This window comes from Dasypus novemcinctus, chromosome 2 (assembly GCF_030445035.2).
Source record: "Dasypus novemcinctus isolate mDasNov1 chromosome 2, mDasNov1.1.hap2, whole genome shotgun sequence".
Classification (NCBI taxonomy): Eukaryota; Metazoa; Chordata; class Mammalia; order Cingulata; family Dasypodidae; genus Dasypus; species Dasypus novemcinctus.
The window spans coordinates 130,060,328-130,084,853 of record NC_080674.1 but is presented as its reverse complement, the minus strand read 5'-3'; the positions used below and the strand labels follow the sequence as shown (position 1 = coordinate 130,084,853).

General features: G+C 37.8%; 1 protein-coding gene and 1 pseudogene across 1 annotated transcript in view; both read left to right on the top strand.

Annotated features, from left to right (window-relative positions):
- Positions 1-11,594, top strand: part of LOC101439971 (farnesyl pyrophosphate synthase pseudogene) — a 77,979-nt pseudogene extending 66,385 nt beyond the window's left edge.
- The window catches only part of CEP120 (centrosomal protein 120), an 84,282-nt gene continuing 71,121 nt past the window's right edge, over positions 11,366-24,526 (top strand). Inside the window, exons 1-5 of the mRNA XM_012524554.4 lie at positions 11,366-11,619; positions 11,889-11,966; positions 15,741-15,897; positions 18,758-18,872; positions 21,964-22,105. Of these exons, the coding sequence (XP_012380008.1) occupies positions 11,918-11,966; positions 15,741-15,897; positions 18,758-18,872; positions 21,964-22,105 (463 nt within the window). The 5' untranslated portion in view covers positions 11,366-11,619; positions 11,889-11,917. The remainder of the gene's footprint in view (positions 11,620-11,888; positions 11,967-15,740; positions 15,898-18,757; positions 18,873-21,963; positions 22,106-24,526) is intronic.

The following is a 24,526-nucleotide window of genomic DNA, read 5'->3' as shown; positions in this document are numbered from 1 at the left end:
GCAGAAAAAGCATTTGACAAAATACAGCACCCTTTCTTGATAAAAACACTCCAAAAGATTGGAATACAAGGGAATTTTTTGAACATGATAAAGAGCATATATGAAAAACCTAAAGCCAATATTGTTTACAGTGGAGAAATCCTAGACTCCTTCCCTCTAAACTCAGGAACAAGACAAGGATGCCCACTGTCTCCGCTCCTATTTAACATTGTCTTAGAAGTACTTGCTCGAGCACTGAGGCAAGAACCAGAAATAAAAGGCATTCAAATTGGAAAGGAAGAAGTCAAAATTTCATTATTTGCAGATGACATGATCCTATACATAGAAAACCCTGAGAGATCTACAACGAAGATTCTAGAACTCATAAATGAGTTTAGTAAAGTCGCAGGTTATAAGATCAATGCGCAAAAATCAGTAGCATTTCTGTACACCAATAATGAGCAAGATCAGGAGGAAATCAAGAAACAAATACCATTCACAATAGTAAATAAAAAAATCAAATACTTAGGAATAAATTTAACTAAAGAGGTAAAGAACTTATACACCGAGAACTATACAAGATTGTTCAAGGAAATCAAAGAAGACCTAAATAAATGGAAGACTATTCCTTGTTCATGGATAGGAAGACTGAACATTATTAAGATGTCTATCCTACCAAAACTGATCTACACATTCAATGCAATCCCAATAAAAATCAACACAGCCTTCTTTAAGGAACTAGAAAAACTAACTATGAAATTTATTTGGAAAGGAAAGAGACCCCGAATAGCCAAAGACATACTGAAAAAGAAAAACGAAATTGGAGAATCACATTACCTGACTTCAAAACATACTATAAAGCTACAGTGGTGAAAACAGCATGGTATTGGCATAAGGAGAGACACATAGACCAATGGAATCGAATTGAAAACTCTGATATAGAACCTCACATATACAACCACATAATATTCAATAAAGCCACCAGGCCCTCTCAACTGGGAGAGAGTGGCCTATTCAGCAAATGGTGTCTGGAGAACTGGATAGCCATATGTAGAAGAATGAAAGAGGATTACCATCTCACACCTTATACAAAGATCAACTCAAGATGGATCAAAGACCTAAATATAAGAGCCAAGACCATAAAAACCTTAGAAAGCAGTGTAGGGAAACATCTACAGGACCTTGTAATAGGAAATGGATTTATGAATATCTCACCAAAAGCACGAGCAGCAAAAGAACTAATAGATAAATGGGACTTCCTCAAAATTAAAGCCTTCTGCACCTCAAAGGAGTTTGTCAAGAAAGTAAAAAGGGAGCCCACACAGTGGGAGAAAATATTTGGCAATCATATATCTGATAAGAAACTTATAACTTGCATATATAAAGAACTGCTATATCTTGAAAATAAAAAGATAAACAACCCATTTAAAAAATGGGAAAAAGACTTAAACAGACACTTCTCCGAAGAAGAAATACAAATGGCAAGAAAGCACATGAAAAAATGTTCCAAATCTCTAGCTATCAGGGAAATGCAAATCAAAACTACAATGAGATACCATCTTACACCCATAAGATTGGCAGCTATGAAAAAAACAGAAGAATACAAGTGCTGGAGAGGATGTGAAGGAAGGGGAACACTCATCCACTGCTGGTGGGAATGCAGAAGGATCCAACCATTCTGGAGGACAGTATGGCGGTTTCTCAGAAAACTAGCCATAGATTTGCCATATGACCCAGCAATACCACTGCTGGGTATATACCCAGCAGAACTGAAAACAAGGACACAAACCGATATATGTACACCAATGTTCATAGCAGCATTGTTCACTATTGCCAAAAGTTGGAATCAACCCAAATGCCCATCAACAGATGAGTGGATCAATAAAATGTGGTATATACACACAATGGAATACTACTCGGCTGTAAGAACAAACACACTACAAACACATGTGATAACATGGATGAATCTTGAGAACCTTATGTTGAGTGAAGCAACCCAGACATTGAAGGACAAATACTACATGACCTCAATGATATGAAATAAACAAGCTGCCCTAGATAGCAAGAGACTGAACGATAGGCTTACAGGAAATCGGAGGGTGGAGGAAGGATACGAGCCGATGTCTGCAAGGGTGGAATTTAAGACGAGATGGTGGTAAGTATGAACACAAAGAAGAGATAAAAGGGGGGCAAGGGGTTGCCTTTGGTTGGGGCTTTGCGGGTTTGAGGGTGGCTGGGGAGGGACGGGTGGGTAACGTTGCCCAAAAGTGGGGGGAGGGAGGGGTAGCATACGAACACAGGAGAGGGTCAGGTGTTGGTGGAGAGTAAAATGCCGAGAAAATCATATCAAAATATAATAAAGAGGGTTACCTGTTTAGAATGCTCGGAGGGGAGGGTCTAATGCAGGACGGGCTCCTGGGGAATGTCTAAATGCTCATTCTGCCAGAGTGGGTGACACCATGGGGTAGAAACCCAAGTAGTGAGAGTGGGGGTGGACCCACATCCTGGGGAGGACTAATGCCATCAAATAGAGGGAACTGTATCCCTCGAGAGAAAGGGTGGCTCCCAGGGCATTGGGGCAGTTGAGCAAGTTAGGCCCTGAACACTATTCCATCTATCTCTGGAAGTGGCTCCTCAGGAAACGGAGGTTGGCTGTCACTGTGGGCACCAAGGTGGAAGGGAAAATGGACGTTAAATGTGTGGAACCAGAGTAAATGGGGGGTAAGAGAGGAGTTTCTTGAGAGTACACAAGGATGGATATAAAACATGTAATATTACACCATAACATATAGGAGATGACAGACTGATAATGTAAACCATAATGTAAAACATAGGATAACTAAAAATGTAAAGAACTGTGTATCCTAAAGTATGCACCATAATGTAAGCACAGATGTTACCTTGTTAGAAAGCTAATGTCTCAGACTCTGTACATCACTTTAAGTAAATATGATATGAATAGGGCGTAAGAGTATCACTGTGGAAGGGAAAAGGTTTTCTGGTGGATGTGTGGGAGTGCTGTATATTATATATATATATATATATATATATATATATATACATTTCTGTGGTCTAGGACTCCTGTGAAGAAAAGCTGAATAATTAGGGGGGGGAAAAAAAAAAAAAAAAAAGATAGGATGTGGAATTTTTTCAAGTCAACATTCTTTATCTAAGTTCTTTATCTAACTTTATCCAAGTTCTTTATCTATCCTTTAAACCCATTGCTATATGCCATTCCCTAGTAAGGGACCATGACATTATATTGGGCTTCAAATTTCGGGATCACACTCTGGATCACAGAGTGTTTCAACAATGGCAATGGAGGGATACTGGTATGGGATACCAATGACAGGTGATATATGGCTGACAGGGAGCTGTACAGAACATATGTCCAGGGTGCATGGTAATGTTTGGATATACTCATAGTGGCAACAATTAAAAACCACAGCAGGGGGGGTACTGGGTTCCTGGCCAGTGGTGCTCTGTCGTGGTCCCTAGGGGAGCAGCAACAGTCTCCCAGGTACAGTGGCGGGGACCGGGAGGGAGTGAGGGTTCAACAGTGAGCCCCTGATGCTAATGACTATGCTTGTGAGCTGATAAACCTAAAATAAGAACAAGGCCTAGAGCAACATTGTGCCTGGGAATTTCCTCCTGTCAGCCTTCATGTTACTCAAATGTGGCCAGTCTCGAAGCCAAACTCAGCATGTAAATGCAATGCCTTCCCCCCAGCGTGGGACATGACACCCGGGGATGAGCCTCCCTGGCAACGAGGGACCACTATCAACTACCAACTGATGATGCAACTGGAAAATGACCTTATACGGAAGGTTCAATGCGGATCAGCAGAATATCCACGTCTACATAAAATACCATGACTTTAAAATGCTGTTTGACCTAAAGTAAGGGGGAAATGAAAAGGAGAAATGAGTTTACATGGCTACGAGTTTCTAAAAAAGAGTCTGGAGGCTGGCAGAAGGATTGCCCTCATGCACAACTGAGCAGAGTCAGAGAGACAGATAAAGCAGATACAACCCCCAGATATTGGTTCCTTTGAGGGCTAAAGAGACCCATGGGAGTTATGGTCATGGCCGATGGGGTTAACTACCAGGTCAGATGGCCCCTCTTTGGAAATGGTGTTTATGTGTGATGAATCTGGACTCAGATGGGATCTCCCTTCATAAGACTTTCATGCTAATGTGCTGGAGGTGCAGTTAATGTTGGGGTTTAAGATATATTTAGGGGATTTGAATCTCTGGACTGACAATGTGATAGCCAGGTCCTGAGCCTCAACAGACTCCAGCACCTACAATCTGATCTATTGGCCTTACCACACTCAGCTAAGATGGAGTTGAAGAAGGACAACCACCACACCATGGAGCCTAGAGTGATTACAACTGAAAATGGGAGGATTGCATCCAGCATCCATGTGGAATCTGAGCCTCCTCTTGACATAGAGGTGCAATGGACACAACCAATCCAGGGTCCACATAGAAGAGGTGGCATTGGATTGGGAAAAGTGGACATGGTGGACGATGGGTATGGGGAAAGGCAGGAAGAGATGAGAGGTGGAGGCGTCTTTGGGACATGGAGCTGCCCTGGATGGTGCTTCAGAGGTAATTACCGGACATTGTAAATCCTCACAGGGCCCACTGGATGGAATGGAGGAGAGTATGGGCCATGATGTGAACCACTGTCTATGAGGTGCAGAGGTGCCCAAAGATGTACTTACCAAATCCAATGGATGTGTCATGATGATGGGAACGAGTGTTGTTGGGGGGGGGAGAGGGGGGGGTGGGGGGGTGGGGTTGAATGGGACCTCACATATATATTTTTAATGTAATATTATTACAAAGTCAATAAAAAAAATTAAAAAAAAGACAATAAATATAGATATTCAAACAAATCTCCTTAGTAAATTCAATGAGATGGCTAAAGAGAATAAGGATATTAAGAAGATATTGCATGAGCATGAGCACAAAGAGCAATTTGAAAGCATACATAGAAATACAGCAGATCTTATGAGAATGAAATTTGCAAGAAATGAAATAAAAAATACACTGGAATCATACAATAGCAGATTTGAGGAGGCAGAAGAAAGGATTGGTGAGCTTGAAGAAATGGCCTTGAACATACAAAAGAACAGATGAAGAATGGAAAAAATTGCACAAGGTCTCAGGGAACTAAATGAAAGCAACAGATGTGTAAACATACATGTCATGTGTGTCCCAGGAGAAGAGAAGGGAAAAGGAACAGAAGGAGTATTTGAAGAAATAATGGTAGAAAATTTCCCCACCCTATTTGAAGGATATAGATATCCATGTCCAAGAAGCACAACGTACTTACATCCAAAGGCATCTGAATAGATCAACTCCAAGACACATAGTAATCAGAATGTCAAACGCAAAGACAAAAAGAGAATCCTGAGAGCAGCAAGAGAAAAGCAATGCATAACATATAAGGGATGCCCAATAAGATTAAGTGCCGATTTCTCATCAGAACCATGGAGGCAAGAAGAGAGTGGTAGGATATATTTAAGATACTGCCAGAGAAAAACTTCCAGCCAAAAATCTTACAGCTGGCAAGGCGGTCTTTAAAAAATCAGTGTGAATTTGGAATATTCACAGATAAAAAGAAACAGAGAGAGTTTGTAACCAAGAGATTGGCTTTGCAAGAAATATTAAAGGGTGTGCTACAACTTGAAAAGAAAAGACAGGAGAGAGGGGCTTGGAAGAGAGCCTAGAAATGAAGATTATATCAGTAAAAGTAATTAAAAGTGTCAAAAGTGGTGAGAATAAAATATGACAGATAAAACCCAAGTATTTAGGAATAAACAACCAGTTGTGTAAAGCACTTGTATTCAGAAAACTACATCTCATTGTTAAAGGAAATAAAAGAAGACTTAAGTAAATGGAAGAACATTCCATGCTAATGGATTGGAAGACTAAATATCATTAAAATGTCAATTCTAATCTAATTGATATACAGATTCAATGCAATCCTGATAAAAAATCCACCACCATTTTTTTAAATAAATGAAAAACATGATTATAAAATTTATTTAGGAGAGTAAGGGGTCCTGAATAGCCAGAAACATCTTAAAAGGAAAAACAAAGTTGGAGGACTCCCACTTCCAGACTTTAAATCATATTACCTAGCTACAGTGGTTAAAAGAGCATGGTACTGGCATAAAGACAGACACATAGACCAATGGAACCAGACAGATGGTTCAGAAACAGACCCTCACATCTATAGTCAAGTGATTTTTGACTAGCTTGTCAAACCCACCCAGCGTGGGCAGAATAGTCCACTCAACAAATGGTGCTGAGAGAACTGGATATTCATAACCAACAGAAGGAAAGAAGACCCCTATCTCACACTTTTTACAAAAATTAATTCAAAATGTATAAAAAAACTAAACATAAAAGCAATAACCACAGAGTTTCTAGAAGAAAATGTAGGAAAATAGCTTCAAAACCTGGTGGTAGGTGGTGGATTCTTAAAGGAGATAAGAGGAGGACTGTGATGGACTACTGATGTTTAATGTATGTAGGAGTTTTAATTAACTTTATTGTAAAAGTGTGGAAATGTATAGAATTGAGGGTAACACATTATAGTGAGTAACAGCTGGCTTATAAATAGGAATGTAGCTGAAAAGTGTAATCTAGGGATGTAAATGCCAAATGACAGAAAGCTAGAGAATAATCTAGGGACTGAATAACAGTAAACCCAGAGGTGGATGAGAATTGTGGTTGATGGTATAGATGCAAGAGTGTCCTTTGTGAGCTAGAGCAGATATACATCACTATTGCATGGTGGTGGGAATGTTGAGAAGCATGGGAAAAAGTATTAATCAGCCAAAGGGGTGCTGATGCAAAACACCAGAAATTGATTGGTTTCCATAAAGGGTATTTATTTGGGGTAGGAGCTTACAGATACCAGGCCATAAAGCATAAATTACTTCCCTCACCAAAGTCTATTTTCACGTGTTGGAGGAAGATGGCTGCTGACGTCTGTGAGGGTTCAGGCTTCCTGGGTTCCTTTGGGCTCAGCTCCTCTGTTTTCTCCATAAGGTCAGCTATAGACTATAAGCCTCTCTAGACTTTGCCTCTCTCCACAAGGTCATCTGTGGAGTATCAGGTGAATGGCTCTGTCTCTCTCTCTGGGGTTTCTGCCATGTCTAAGGAAATGTCTCTACTCCTCTGTGTTCTCCTCCTGGCTCAGGTCCTCTCTTCCTGGGGTGTGCTTCTCTTTCCTCTGCATGCTGATTTCCTGGAGCTCCAGTTTAAGACTTCAGCATCAAACTCCAACATCAAAACTTCAGCATCAGAAAACACTAATTCTGTCCTTTGCCAAGAGGTGGGGACTCAACGCCCTAATGCATGGCCCAATCAAAGCCCTAATTATAACTTAATCACGCCCAGGTACAGACCAGATTACAAACATAATCCAGGATCTATTTTTGGAATTCATAATCATATCAAACTGCTACACCTATGGACTGTAGTTAACAGTAATAATGTAACGTTCATGCATCTATGCCAAAGACGTCCTGTGTTGATAATGGGGGAGTATGGAAAAAGTGCACCAAATATACGGTATGGACCTGGTAATAATCTGATGATATCATCTCATGATCTGTAACCAATGTTCCACCACAGTGTGAAGTATTGATAGAGGTATGTTGGATGGGAATTCTACACATGTGCATGATTGTTCTGTAAGTTTAAAACTTCCATCATAAATATGTATTTAAAAAATAATAATAGGGTGGTTTGGGGGAAAAATACAACAAATTAAAGATAAGAACTATGGCTAGTAGTAAGATTTTGACAATATTCTTTCATAATAGTAGCAAGTATCACACAGCAAAGCAAGATATTGGTGGTGGGGTGATGTATGGGACCCCTGTATGATGTTATGCATTTTTGCTTTGTAATCACAACTTTTACTACACTTATTGTTTACATATATTCATGTATAAATGATATATAAATAATAATAATAATAGAGTGGGTTGGGGGAAAATACACCAAATGTAAGATACTTTGGTTAGTAGTGATGTTTTGAGTATGCTCTTTAAGCATTAAAAATGTTCCACAACAGTGCAAGGTATTGGTGGTGGGATAAGAGAGCCCTGTATCATATTCTCTGGGTTTTTTTTTAAAAGATTTATTTATTTTTTCCCCATCCCCACCCTGCTGTCTTTTGCTGTTGTGTCCATTTGTTGTGTGATCTTTTGTATCCATTTCTCTTTCTTTTTTGTCTTCTCATCTTTCTCCTCTAGGGTTCAGTGGGATTCAATCCTGGGGAACTCTGATGTAGAGAGAGGTTTCCAGTCAATTGTGTCACCTGAGTTCCTGGTCTCTGCTGCGCTTCACTTTGACTCTCTTTCATCTCTCTTTTGTTGCATCATCATCTTGCTGTGTGACTCACTTGCGTGGGCACTGGGTCACCGTGCAGGCAACTGCTCACTGTGCAGGCACTGGCTCACTGTGCAGACACCCACGTGGGCACTTGGCTCACCACACAGGCACTGGCTCACTGCATAGGCATGCTTTCTCCTCCTCTTTTTCACCAGGAGGTCCAAGGGATTGAATTTAGCTCCTCCCATATGGTAGGCGGAGGCCTTATCATTTGAGCCACATCTGCTTCCCTGTATGATGATGATGTTATGTATGTTTGTTTTGTGAGTTCACAACTATTACTATACACTTGTTGTTTAAGTATATTTATGTATGAGTGATATACTTCAATAAATTTTTTAAAATGAAAAAAAAATTCCCTCATGAATTTAAGCTAAAATGTGTTGATTTAGCTATAACTGAAGTTAGTGCTATATATACTATATAGTTAATATAGTATATCGAAGGAAATTAAACTATGGAATAACAGATAAGTAAGATATAAATGTTCTTGAAATTATAATTCCATTTGTAAAAGGGAAATTACATGTCATTAATTTGTACAGTCTGTAAAAAAACACCATGCTATATAAATTGGTGACTTCAGTAGCTATGATTAGAAGTCATAATGCTGTCTGGGGGAAATTTAAGATAAAGAACTATGTAAACATTTTACTAGGTGGATAACTTTCTTAATTTTAATGGTTCGTCAGATTTTTCATGACCTGAGATTATTCTCTGGTATGCAATAATGATTTATAATTGAGGTTTTAAGCCTCCTATATATTCTAATAGACAACAACTGGGTGTATCAATGAGAAGTTCCTGGTTCCTTTACAGCTACTATATATGGCTTGAGATTCTTTATATAAAAAGATAATAACTAGGGGAGGATGTGGCTCAAGCAGTTGAGCACCTGCTTCCCATTTGGGAGGTCCTGGGTTCGGTTCCTGATGCCTCCTAAAAACAACAAACAAACAAGAAAAACTAACTCAGGGTAGCCAATGTGGCTCATGGGTTGAGCACAGGCTTCCCACATACAAGGTCCCAGGTTCAATCCACAGTCATGGAACCTCAAAAAAAAAAAAAAAAGATAATAACCAAATGGCATTTACTGCGTATATGAACTAAAGAATCATGTGTACTCTCATTTAATAGCTGAAACTGAGGGTCAAAGAAGTAAAGTGACTTGCTTAAGATCACCCAGCATGTAAATGTCAGAGGTAGGTCCCAAACCCTAATCTCTAGGATATTTGTTCCAGTCTAGACAGTTGTTCTCATTGCTTTGACCTCCCTTTGTCTATAGTTTAATGCTAAGCAATGTTTAACCCCACATTGTATTTTCTTTTTTGCCATTTGTTTATTTGCTAATCTTTAAGTGTTGTCAATCTGGGCAAATGTTTAGAACTTTCAATGGAGGATCTAATAAATGACAATTTGGGGGGATACAGTTGAACATGTTTGATCTTGAATGGATTATTGTTGAAGCTGGGTTCTGGGTATATAGAGGATTCTTATATTAGTTCCTCTACTTTTGAGTATGTTTGACATAATCTACAAATTAATGCATTGTTCAACAATGAATCGAAAGTAGACTTGCCTTCTTTTTGCTATTGAATAACGTGTCATTTCAGGAAAGCTTTTGAAAGGGTTAGAAAGGGCCTTAAAACGAATCTAGTTCATTCTCCATACCCTCCCTCTTTTCATTTGGACAAAGAGCAAAGGAGAAACCAACAAGGAGGACCAAAGGTATGTGATTTGTTCTGAAAGCAACAAATCTTTTAAGTTTAGAGAACAAGAAAGCAGTGGGAGAGTCCAAACATCTGTTCACTATCTTACGCTATTTTATCTCTGCCACTATTATCTATTATAGTGATTTGCTTTTGTTTTGTTTTTTCAAAGCTGAATCATTACAAAATTTAAGGTTAAAATTGTTCGCACTGCTCCAACCCCCAATCCCCCAGCCCAGGTTTAAGCTTGATAATTTCCTTACTACAATAAAACCTGCCCCATGGATGTGTGAAAATAGAATGATCAATTACTAATCATTTCGATTTGCTTGTGCCTCCATTTTATCCAAGGATTGTAAAGAAGAAATGGGGGTTAACTGAAGCAGGCTGACTTACCAACGTCGAAGGCAGTGCTGAAAAAAAAAAAAAGAACAACCCTGCGCCAGGCTGGAAGGAAAAACTAAAAAAAAGTTCAAGCAGAGATCAGCAAAGTCTGCTGATCTTCACCAAATGGCCACAATCTTACATCACCATCCGGCTTCCTAATTAACAAACTGGGCCTTAAGGACACTCTGCCCAAACAGCCCCTATAGTAACTATAAATCATGACCCCTTTGTTTCAAGTAGCATATAAACTGCTCCCCCAGCTCACCCCTTCCGGCAGAAACCTCTTTTAGTGCTGCTCCTCCATTAATGCAACTTTAGCTCAATAAACTTGCTCTGCATTTCCCCCACCTTTCATCTGTTTATTTTCAGTGTAACAGATGTAAAGTTAAAAATGTAGGTTAACATCTGGACTTCCTGCTTAATATGTGCTCAAGGTATATTAGAACTGATACCTTTAGTTTTCCTGCCCACGTGACAATGTTTTGTTTCAGGGTAATTTCTACAGGAAATTCTGTTAATGCCAGCTCTACCAAATACAGTAATTACCTTATTGACGCTACTTGTTTTCAATGCGAATAAAGTTGAGGTGCCAGAGCGAGGAGGATTAGAGGATTTCAGAGCTCAGATTTAAGTCATTTTTTAACAAAATTTTAATCTTTTAAGCAGTGTTGACATTGGAGATCTGAATGGGGCTAGTTTTTTTTTCATTCCTTTTAAAAACCACAATTGATACAGTTCTCCGGTGTGTCTAGGACAGAAATTAGAGAACAAGATACGCTCAAGGACGCTTCACGGCTACAGGAAGCTGTTAGAGCAGGAATGCGCCTGCGCAGCTGGCTCACACCAAGTCGTCCGCTTTTCCTCGTCGCACTAGCAGGGGGCGCTGTGAGATAATAAACTTATTTTTCTCTTCGAGCTCTGGAATGGTGCTTAAAAGGGCGGGAGGTGAACTGGGCGAAGGGCGTTCTATCCTCGACTGCGCTGGTCTCTATCGCCCTTTGTCCTCCAGCCTCCCCGGGGAGCTGGGCCTGTGGGCCTGGTTGCTAGGCGGAAGCTGGGCGGCGGCGGCTGCCGCTGCTGCTGCCCGGGCGTTTGAAAAGCGGCTACGCAGGCGGCAAAAGGTCTTCTGGCGGCGGGCTTGTCTTTCTCTCTGTTCACCCGCCGGCCTCGGCGGGGAAAGTCTTTTTGCCTTGCGTCGGGGCAGGGTTAGCTGTTGGGCTGGCGACTCGGGGCAGGGTAGCCGGACGTGCTGCAGCCGGCGGCGGGACTGAGCTGTGGAGCGGGGTCCGGGCGACAGAGGCCCGCGGTGGGCGGGTAGGGTCGCTGCCGGGAGCCCCGCTGGTGGTCTCGGGCTGCCAGCGACTCACCCGGGCCCCTCTTTCCCCATCAGACCCGGTCTCCCGGGCGCCCACCGCGACCATGGTCTCCAAGTCCGACCAACTGCTCATAGTCGTGTCCATCCTTGAAGGTGAGCGGCCCCGGGGCTTGCTTTTGCAACTGCTCCTTCCTCAATTGAAAAGAACAGTGCGGGGCTTTGTTAACCTTAAAAACCCTGCCATCGTTGTGTTTGTGGTCCCCAAAGATTTTCCAGAGTTTAAGTAGTGAGGCTTGTTAGGCATTGACTTAAAAAAATCTCAAGAGTGCGAGAGTAAATAGGGATGGGCGATATTTAGCGCGACTAGCCGAGCCCCAGAAAGTCTAGAAAAAACAATTTCCACCAGAAAGTACCACGTCGGATAACATATGAGCTGAAAATGTTCTTGGAAAGCTCGTTCTCTTTAAAGGCCCCCAGCAGTACCTTCTTTAAAAACGTTGACTTGAATGACTTGAATACTGCTCCTACTGTTTCAGAAGTATTGGCAGAGGCCGTTCACTTTAGGAGTCTTGACAGAGGACCTCACAGAATACTGTAATTAAATGGGTCTGTTATACTTTGAAATTTGTATGTCGAATGAGTGACATTTGTTTATTGGGCACTCAGTATTGTCTGTCAGGCACTGTCCTGGGATTATAAGAATGACAGTGTCCTAGTTCTAAAACCTAGGATATAGGTTTTAATAAATGATAAATGCTACATTTATCATCAAATAATTTACCATGGTGTAGGAGAGGAAGTGACCATTTCTCTCTAGGGAAGTTGGGGAAGATTTATATTCCAGAAGAGATGACATTTGGTTCCCGAAAGATGATTAGGAATCAGGTGAAAAAAGAAGGAAGCACTATTCCCATAAAAAGAGGAGTAAAAATCATTGAAGGCCTGGGAAAGTGATCCATGCTTTGGGATTGTTTTAAGTTCAGTGTGGTTGGAGAGCAGACTGCAGGAAAGTGGAGGGCAAGAAAATAAAAGAAAAAGAAAGTGGAGGGCATTGGGGCTGAGATGTAAATAGAGGCCAGGCTATGAATAACATGGTAAGAATAACAGGCCACCTCGACTAGGCCAGAGACATGACTGTTTTTTTTTGGGGGGGGGGGGGGCAACAGGGGGGAAGAAAGGGAGGTACTTTGGATGCCTGGCATTATTTGTGGGATAGGGGAGAAGGAAGGAACATTATAAATCGAATTTTTTGAGTTTTGGGAAAAATTGGGACACAAGACTGATCAGAAGTCATGAAGAGTCAGATTTGGGGAACTTTTAACTGGTACATTACTGATTGTATAAACTTGTTAGACTGAAATCCCTATATATTTTAATAAGCATTTGGACTTCGAATTGTGCCCCATGCTAAGAGGAAACAAATATCAGATACTCTCTTTTCATTGATCTAGAAATCTGTCTACTTGGGGACATCAAATTAATGCACAGAAAACAATAAGTCGAATTGTAATAAAAATATGATATGGACTGCAAACGAAGGTTTGGGGGCAAGGATGGAGATGGTGGCAGAAGTGCTTTGGCTGATGATTAAGCTTTAAATAGGTGAAGCTAGAAGGAAAGCCATTCCAGTGATTGGGCTACCTAGGCCAACAAGGAAATGGTTGTGGTGGGTTCATGGAACAGTGAAGAAGTCAGCTAGATGACCAGAGTGGAGAATTGGAAGTATTTAGGAGTATCATAGTAAGAAATAAGCTGTTAATAGTTGGAGTGTATAAGCCTTGGAGGATCCCAAAAAATCAGGCTAAAGAGTTTAGATTTAATGTGTTTAGAAATAGGAAGGCATTCTAAGTAGGGGAGTGGTTTTTGCAAGTTTCAGAAGTTTATGCAGGGGAGAGAGCCTGAAGTCAAGGATATCAGTTAGAGGCTGTTGCCACAAACATGCCTAAAACTAGCATGTATTCTTCCTTACAAACTGTTCTTCCTCTTGTGTGATTGCATTTCCATTCACCACGCTGTTGCCTCAAGCCAAGAACCTGGGAGTCATCCTGGGTTACCTCCCCATTCCAGCTTCCATATAGTCACCTGTTGATTCTATTTTATTAATAATAGTATGTGCTAAATGAAAACTTTTAAATGAGTGAATGTTCATTGTGAGTTCCTTGGTTAATTTGAATAACTTTGTTAGCTACCTAATCTGTTGAAATAATCTTTTCAGTGGTCTGTTTCCTAAATGTTTTCTTCACTTTTGAAAAACAACTGTCTACATTCCTATCTGGCATAAACTTTCTGAAATACAAATCTGATTTTCTTAAAATTCTTTGTCCTAAAGGAGAACATTTACACTTTTTAGAACAATATACATGAATTCTTGTCTACCTTTTTGGTCACATCCCCCTCCTGTCAGTTATCCATATGTTAAGCAGCATTTCAGCTACACTGAACTGTTTGCGTTTTCTTGACCACACATCTGGAAATGTCCTTTATTCAAAAGAAAATGATTCAGTTCCTACATAAAAAATTGGGGCTGTAAACTGAGTTCCAAGGATGAAAAAGACAGGATTTCTGTTATAAAGGTGTTCGTATGGAGAGACAGGCACCTATTTATTCCCCTGTATCGCCTCACTTCTCACACTTATTGGAGGATATAGTAATGATGTTCTGACTGCAAATATAGTTCTTTGTCATATATGAAGTTCATTTGGGGAACCTAGTGATTGTCTAGAGCAGCTGAAAATGAGGTCTGGAGAGAAGATTCTGTGAGTACTAATTGGGAAAGCCATGTCATATGTATTAAGACTTCTCAGTAGGGAGTTTGAAATGAGAGCCTCAGGTTGGAATTCACAAAGTTTGCAGTCAAGCTCTTCCTGATTCTTAGTGCTTCCTTGGTGTTCCTTTAGCTTCCTGTTTTCAGTTTTTTAAATTTGTTTCTTTCTACTAGATCAGAAGTTCTTAACCAGGGGTCCCCTTGGGTTTCCATGGAAAGATTTCAGGGAGTCTGTGAGCTTGAATTGAAAAAAATGAGCCTACTATCTTTATTTCTCTGACCTCTAACTGAAATCTAGCATTTCTTTCACTTATGAATGTATGCAATAAATAAATTACAGTAGTATTCATTTCACTTGACTGGAAAGGGGTCCATAGAACAAAAAAATTTAACAACCTCTGCACTAGACTCAAGTTCCTTGAGAACAGGTTATCTCTTTTATTCTGTTTGCATCCCACCATCTGGCATAATGCATGACTCTGAATATCCTCTCAGTGAATGGGGTCAGGCAGTACAAGGGAAAAGTGATGTGTGTGTAGATTATTTTAACATTTCTTAGTAATATACAACATTATCCTTGAGAATAGAATGAATGAATACATGCATTTACTTTTCTTTGACTAATGTAGAAAGCATTCTTAAACAGAATTAACAGGAAATTTAAGATGCAAGTAAATACATTTATGCCAATATGAAAATTTCTAGACCTCCAGCTGACTTTGTTCCATATTGGCTACTGTTTTAGAAATATCTAAAGTTGGCGTAAACACTTTTAACTCTTTAAGTACGAATGATATTTGTATCATTGCTACTCCAAGTATGAATCAAGGATAGCGTCATTTTATCACTTGGGATTTTGTTAGAAATTCTGTCCCCATCCTAGCCCTACTGAATCACCATCTGCATTTTAACAACATCCCCAGGTGAGTTATATGCACATTAGTGTTTGAAAAGCACTAATTCATAAATTACAGCTTGCAATTTGATTCATGTTTCTTATGAATCATTAAAATAATATTTGTGAGTGTGTTAATGAGGCAGTTTATGGAATGTATGATGTCAACCACCCTTAACTTATACCAGTTAAAAAATACATGCCAAATAAATGATTCTGTATGAATTTTATGTACTTCCAATTAATTTGTATAGTTTTATTTTTCCAGGTCGTCATTTCCCCAAACGTCCGAAGCATATGCTTATAGTAGAAGCAAAGTTTGATGGAGAACAGTTGGCTACTGATCCTGTGGATCATAATGATCAACCAGAATTTGCTACTGAATTAGCCTGGGAAATTGATAGGAAAGCACTTCATCAGCACAGGTGATAGTTACTTTCATCTTAAACTGGGATCTTGAGTCTTCTCTTTTTCAGGTTCTTATAAGTAAATTTATATTTCTCTTATTAGATTATAATAATACTAAACATTCATCGAGTTTTTTTTTAAGGTATCAGGAACTTTTCAAAGTACTTTGCATCTATATCCTTTTATGTCATGAACTCTGGTGATGAGGAGCAGGCAAGAAAGTGATACTTCTTAATTTAAAAAAAAAACATTGAAAATATATTTCCTTTTAGGAAATATATAATCATTTCAGTCTGTTTTTTCTTAGTACTAAAGCAAATCAAAATAGAAAAAAACAAAATGAAAGCAAGAAAGTTTATTTTCTTTTGTTGGTAAATCACTCCATAGATTTATTTCCAGGGGGATTAAATTCTTAGAGAATATCAACATTTTTGTATTTCTTTTCATTGACATGTGGAATATTCCCTTAGAGTGTTGCTGTAAGGTAGTAGTGTTGGCATTTGTGGTTATGTTTATAGTTGTGTTAATGCCAACTGGTGCCACCCTGATTATTGTAGGCTAAGAAAATAACAGGTAAATTGATATATAAATAATGATTTTGTGCCAAGTGTAGGTTTCATAATGGTTTCAGTACAAGACAGTGATAACAGAATTTAATCAGTTAACTGCATCCGCCTCTATAAGGGATCCAAACTCAAAAAGAGCCTATGCTATATTAGATAAAACATTATCATGTGTTACATTAAATTGTCAATTTAAGTGCACTAGTTTATAAAATATAAGAGTTAAAACTCTAAAACTCTTAGAAGACAACATATGGGAAGATTTTCATGACCTTGTATTTGGCAATGTCTGCTTCTTAGATATGACATCAACAGTATGAACAGCAAAAGAAAAAATAGATAATTTGGACTTATCAAAATTAAACTTATCAAGAAAATGAAAAGACAACCTGTATAATGGGAGATGATAGTTGCAAATCATATATCTGATGAGTTTAATTTTTAGACTACATAAAGAATTTCTACAAATTGACAAAAAACCAAACAACCCAATTAAAAATTGGACAAAGTACGTGAATAGACATTTCTCCAAAGAAGACATACAAATGACCAATAACCATATGAAAAGATGCTCACCGTCATTAAGCCATTAGGGAACTACAAACAAAACCACAGTGAGATAGCACTTCATACACACTAGAAATGCTAGATTGGTTATTTAAAAAATGGAGAATAACAAGTGTTGGTGAGGATGTAGAGAAATTGGAATTCTCATGCATTATTGGTGGAAATGTAAAATGATACAGCCATTATGGAAAACAGTTTGGCAGTTCCTCAAAAACTTAAATATCAAATTACCATATGACCTGGCAATTCCACTCTTAGGTATATACCCCAAAGAGTTAAAAGCAGGGATTCAAACAGATACTTGTACATCAGTGTTCATAGCAGCATTATTCATAAGAGCCAAAAGGTGGCAACTCAGTTGTCTACTGACAGGTGAATAGGTCAACAAAATATTGTATGTGAATATAATGGAATATTATTCAGCTATATGCATGCTACCACATGAATGAACCTTGAAATCTTTATGCTAAGTGAAATAATCTAGACACAGAAGGTTAAATATTATATGATTCCATGTTTATGAAATACCTAGAATAAGCAAATTCATAAAGACAAAGTAGATTAGAGGTTATCAGGCTGGGTGGAGGGTGAAGGGGTAGTTATTGCTTATTAGGTACTGAATTTTTGTCTAGGATAATGAAAAAAAGTTTTGGTTAAGGGATGGTGGTACTTGTAATGCAACATTATAAATTAATGCCACTATATTTTACACTTAAAATAATTAAAATGGCAAATTTTATGGTGTGTATATATATGTTACCACAATTCTTAATTTAATAGTTCATCTTTTTATGATATTTAGTTCCTAAATTATTTTGATTTTGTAGTTATATAAGAACTATAAGCATATATGTAAATTTATAGGTACATGTTTGTGACAATGTAAGTAATATAATTTAAAGTTAAGAGGATTCATGGTAATTTTTTGCCCTTAAATGAGTTCTCTACATTAGAGAAGTTTGAGATACATTGACCTAGATATTAGCCTCTTAGATGAGAGAGACTAAAGTTTTGACATGTTTTATACAGTATTGTCTTAGTTTACCACAGGGCTGCCAATGCAGAGTACCAGAAATGTGTTGGTTTTTATAAAGGGAGTTTATTTGGGATAAAAGCTTACAGTTCTGAGGCTGTGAAATGTCCAAATCAAGGCACCAGCAGAGGTGCTGTTGATCCTGGTGTCCTACCTCGTAGTGATCAGGCATATGGCAGGGTTTATCTCCTCAACCTTGAGCTGCTCCATAGGCCTAGCCTCTGGGGCTTCTTTCCATGCCTCTGTACTCTAAGGGTTCCAGATTCTGGGACCTCTCTCAGCCTCTTGGGGCTTCTCTGTTTTCCTCCAGTCCTCTCTCTCACGTGGAAGACTCAATATGGCAGCTTCCTTTCTTTTTCCATCTCCATTTACATAAGAACCAGCAAGAGGGTGGAGAAACTCAATGTGAGTCATACCTCACTGTCATAGACCAGTCAAAAGGGTCTCACACCCACAGGAATAGATTAGTTAAAAAATATAGTCTTTTTGAGATTCACCAAATTCAAACTCTCACAGTTACTTAGTTGATATATAAGTAGACATAATGATAGTTCATTATCTCTAGTTGATGGGTTTTTCAGAAAATATGAACTGGAAATAGCTTGTTCAACAAAATAATAATTGATTTGGTAGTAGTAGATAATTTTTCCAAGGGTAATAGAAAGTTAATTCAATTTTAAACAAAAACCATTTATCACATAAGTTATGTTACAGGCTACAGCGTACTCCTATCAAACTCCAGTGTTTTGCCTTGGATTCTTCATCTTCAGCAAAGGAAACCATAGGTTATATTGTTCTGGACCTAAGAGCTGCACAAGAGACAAAGCAGGTATTGACTTTTAAGACATTTTGTTAATGATTATGTTAGACAGTTGATTATTTTGAATTGATAAAAAATTCATGGAATATTGGACCTGATAGATCATGAGTTAGAGCCAATCTGAGAGTTCTTTTGTTTTACTTTATGAATTTGAGTTAGAAAACCCTGACCTTTTAATTATTCCTTTGACTTAGTACTATCTTTCTCAAAGAAACTTCTCACTGAGCTCAATCCTGTGTCCAAGTTGCCAGGTTCAAGGTGTTAATCGTCTGAGTTTCCTTTCAAAGGTTCTTCCATGACTAGTAACCACTTTCCTTCCATTTATACAGACTAGCATATAGAAGTCTTCTTTGTCACTTTCCTTTCCCTACCTCCATTCCACCCTTTCCAGTTGCTTTTTCCCCCCTTCCTGATCCACCTATTAACTTTGCCTTTTCACTGCTGCCACTCGAAACAGCCACCATTGTTTTTCACCTTGGCTGTCTTAGGAGCTTTCTAATTAATCCCTTGCTCTCTTCTCTCTGCTTACTTCATAGTAGTTGGATTAAGTGAATTTATGAAACACGTTTGTTATGTAACCAACTGTCCTTTAACTCCTCCTCCCCCCAATTAAAGAAAAGAAAAGAAGAAAAGAAATCCTCCTGAATGTCTTCCCAATGCCCTGAGGATGAAAACTGTTTTCACCATGGCCTGTTAGGCCTGATGTTACTTGGTCCTGCTAACCTATGCAGCTTCTTGTAGTTCTACTCCTCCCTCTTTCTCTAAACTCTAGTCGTATTGATTTTCATTTAATTGATTTCTTCCCTAGGCTTTTTTAACATGCAAGACCTCTACCTAAAGCAGTCCCCCATCAATTTCCTAAATAACTCTTGCTTATCCAAAATATGACTTCCTCAAGGAAGTCTTATCCATCTTCCCCAAACTTGATCAGGTCCCCTAGTCATGTGATTTCCTAGCACTCTGGACTTTTCCATCATAGAATTTTTCCATGAAGGAACAAGTGACAGTATATATGCTGTTGATTGTCTAACCTCTGCCAGGAGACTGTAAGCTTCTTGAGGATAGACATCTTTTCAGATTTGCTCAGTACTGTGTTCCTGGAATCTAGGCTAGTGCCTGGCATATACACGGTAAGTGTGCGGTAGATATCAATAGAACAAATGTTAAAGGTCATTTCCTTTTCATCCCTGGTATCTTTGTTAGTTAACTTCATCAGTCTTCAGGAGATCCAGTTGATTATTAGTGGAGATTTAAAACTAGAACTCAGGGTCCTGACTTCTGTGTTAGTGCTTTTTGTATTGAAACATGCTTCATCAGTCTTTTTAAGTATCATCCAACCTTTTTGTACATTATTCACTTTAGAAATTCTTCCTTTCCATTTTCCTTAATGTCTGTTTTTTGTCACACCTTTAAGAAAAATAAAATAGCTGTAAAATTAATGTCTTCTCCTGTATTTTAAATCCCTCCATTCTTAAATTTGAATCATAATTTAGGATTCTGAAAAGAAAAATTGATCTGTTACTAACATTGCTCCTGCTGATAGCAATGATATATGCAGTCATCCTGGCCCAAATTTGAAACAGTGAAAAACCTGAGATATTAAATCATTTAAAAGACTTGTTTTGTCCCCCATCTTAGGGTGCTTGTCACCTCTTTGTTTCTTGGCCTAACCTTGAAAAAAGGTTTCTTTCTTTCTTCGTAGATCCTGAACCAAGAGCCATGATTGTGCCCCTGATTTTTCTCTTGCCCAAGTTCTTTCCAGCAATATGCACATGTCTGGAAGATAATTCTGTAGTCACTTTGGTTTGCCAGAGAAGATGAATCCCCTTAGAGAGGAGGGTTTCTGAGAGAAGAGAACATGCTTCTAAATGCAATTGGCATTCCTTTTGCCCTTCTTTAATCACTTAAAACAGTTTAACAACTTATTTGTGATCAAAAGTTTAGGAGAAATCTTTGAAAATTATGTTGGTTTTAGGAAAACCAAATGCTGTTTTGCTTATCCTTTTCTCTTGGCCAGCAGAAGTACTTGAAGTTGGCCAGTAGAATGTTTTAAGTTCAAAATAGAATGATTCTCTATAAACAAATGTAATTATAAACAGAGAAAAATCCAAATTTATTTTTCTGACTTATATAACAAAAAATATATAATAAATTCAGCAAGTACCTAAAAATCTTTTTTATCAGGCTTATCCTTAAAATTAAAAAATATGTCATCAGAAATATAATGGTGACTGTATTATGCATTTTTACCTTAACAAACTAGTTTGTGGGTTTTTAAAAATATAAAGCTTAGATTTTTTAATATATGACTTTGATCACTTTTTGGTTTTGATCAGTATAAGAGTCAGTTGTTACCAAGCTTTCATACAACAGTGGACAAACTAAGAATACTGTTTTGAAGCATTGAAATAGTGTCCTACTCACCAGTGGTTCCCACATTAATGATATATATATTCTTGACTCATGAGATTTTTTCAGGCCAATTTGGGTCCAGGAATTTCTGAGGTTACTCTAGGGTGGGGTGGGGTGGGGTGGATATATTTAGGTAGTGTAGAGTACTTCATTCTATGAGGTCTTTATGTTTCAGTATCAGTCAAACATGCATGGTTTGTAACCCAGAAATCTACCATTAGACCTCTACTCTAGTATTTTGTTAGTTGTTAACACTAAGCTTTTCTTTTCCTAATTTGATATATAGTAGAGCAAAGCTGAAATGTGTCAGGCAGAAAAGGTGTAATAGGAAGTATGATGAAGTAGGGATTAGGGAAACTGAAATTTGGTAGTTTTTTTTATTATTTGAGGGATGAGACTAAAGATAGAAACATTGTGTTTTCTTTCCTTTAATATTCTACCAATTAAAGCATAGGAATGGAAGCAAGAAAGACAATATAAACTGCTTTGTTTTTTTCAATGGGAAATTCAAATAACCCTAAGCAGGATTAATGTCTTTTGAGGAAAATGTTGGGAGAAAAAAAAAACTTTAGAAGAGAAGTGCCAGGAAACCATAGAAAATTTATTGAGAACCTTAACTGATACTTTTTTTTTTGGCCTGTTAATTATTAGTGTGCTTTATTGTTGTTTTGTTTTTGTTATTCTCTAGGCTCCAAAATGGTATCAGTTGCTGAGTAATAAATATACCAAGTTCAAATCTGAGATACAGATAAGCATTGCTTTGGAAACAGATACAAAGGCACCAGTGGATAGCTTTAAAGCAAAGGGAGCACCTCCTCGAGATGGAAAAGGTTTGTGCGTCCTATCTAAAGATACCCTTTGAGAAGTTCCATTTTTGGATTAGAACTTTAGGATGGAGATTTTTATAGCAGGATTGCAAACTAATTTTACTGTAGTGCACCAGAGAAATATTGTGACATTGTTACACATGTAACACTTAGTTTCTCTTAGATCTTGTTTATATGTTAGAAATAGGGAAAACTTTTCTTTTACTAATTTGATATGCAGCGGAACAAAATAGACTTTTGTATTGTATTTAAAAGTTGCTATTTAGGAAATTTTCCTTCCATGGAGGAATACAGGAAAGCCCAAAATGGTTATGCTGGTTTCTATTAACCTAACTGTAGTTTAACAAAACTTTTATATATATATTCTTAAATATTTGTGAGTTCCAAATGTTCCATCCAAATGGATGGGATTGGGTGAGATAGTCTCTAAGGTCCTTTCCTACTCTAGTATTTTATAATTATACCTCCTCTGTAAATTTTCTATGAGAGATGAAGATAAATTTCTCTTGGAAAATGGAGGCATTTTTACATAGAAGCAAATAGTGATATTGAAATAGTATAATAGGTACTGTTCTATATTTCAGTCATGTTGAATGAAATGTCCGGATTTATATGTAAAATTAACTTCTATAACACTTTTTCTATGAACACATATATACTTAATTCAAAGCACTGAATTTATAAATGACTATCTTGTCCCAAAAGTTCATTTGTGAATTTGGAATAGCCTTTTGGATTATGATTATAGTAATTACAGTTCAGTATTTTAATAGAAACTATTTCAATTTCTCTGGCTAGTTCTTCTTAATCATCTTCTGGGCTTTTCTTCTCCCCATCCTTTAAATTTTAAATAGATCTCTTCTCATTTTGTATATGCTCTTCCTATGTGACCTTATCTATTTCTTTGGCTTTGGTAATACTGTTTATGTGCTGAAGACCTCCCACCCAGGCATTCAGACCCAAATTTCTACCTTCCTCTTGGACATCTTGTTTGGATGGTTTGTAAACACTATAAACTTAAGAGATGGGAAAAGTGAATTTCACAGATGATGTGTTTTCCCAAGATGTCTAAGGTTGTAAGTTTTGATACCAGGATAAGAACTCAGAAACTAGAATCTTGGAGCCTTTATTCATTTTTTCAAACTTACTGAAAAGTTGGAATTACATTATAAAGAATTCCTCCTCTGCACCACTTGAGACTAATTTGCCTTCTTAATGTACCTGAATACTGGAGCATTTTTTTCCCTTCATATAAATAAAGGATATTGTCCTAAATAACAATGATATATCCATCAAAATTTAATGTTGATCCATTACTATCACTTAATCCTATTTGTGTTTCACCAATTGTCCCTATAACATTCTTTATAGCAAAAGGATGAAGTTTTAGAATCAGATGTTACATTTACTTAGCATGTCTCTATATTCTTCAGTCTGAAACAGTTCCTCAATCTTTCCATGACCTTAAACTTTTTGAAAATTACAGGCCATTTATTTTATAGACTATGTCTTGACTTGGAATTGTCCAACATGAGATTCAGATTAGGTGTCTTTGACAGTAATATTACAGAAGAGATGCTGTGTTCTCCTCATTGCATCTTATCAGGTGGTAAACAATTTTGATTTGCCCCATACTGATGATGTTCACTTTGATTACTTGATGAAGGTGTTGTGTGTTATGTAAAGTTACTCTTTTTTCTTTGTAATTAAGTGTTTTGTGGGGAAATACTTTGAAATTATGAAAATATTCTATTTCTCTTCCAACCTTCAATTTTTTAATTTACCTATATTAGTGTGGACTCATGGTTCTCTTTTTAATTTAGTGGATTATGATCTTTAACTGTTATAATTTATTTGTCCCAGATTTGCCAGTGAGAGCCTCTTCAAGCTGTTTCTGTTTGCTTTTGACTGTCCGAATCATTCTTTCATCTTTGCTTTCTGGCACAAGAGTATGTTCAAGGCTCATCTTTTGCTTTCCCTCAACCATAGATTCAGCCATTTCTCCAAGGAGTCCTGCTTCCTTTTTTAGTAAAGAATGATGTTAAAAAATCAAGGTCTGGGTGCTAAGTATGCTCATGGTTATTGGGGTGTCACTGCTCCAAGACACTTCCATTTGACAAAGTTAAGGAGTATATGTATGACTGTGTCCACAACACATGTTTATACATTATATGCATTTACATAGATATATATAAATACATGCACTTATTTGTGTATGTACACACATATACCTTTAGATCTTTATATATATATATATATTCATCCATACATATATATTGAGCAGCATGAGTTCACATTGACACTGCTAATTCCAGTCCCTACACCACAAAATTCATTCTTATTTTCTCCCTTTCCATACATATAACTCCTTTCCCTGACATAAGAAATCTGCCAGAGCTGCTGTTCTTAACTTCTAAGCTCTAC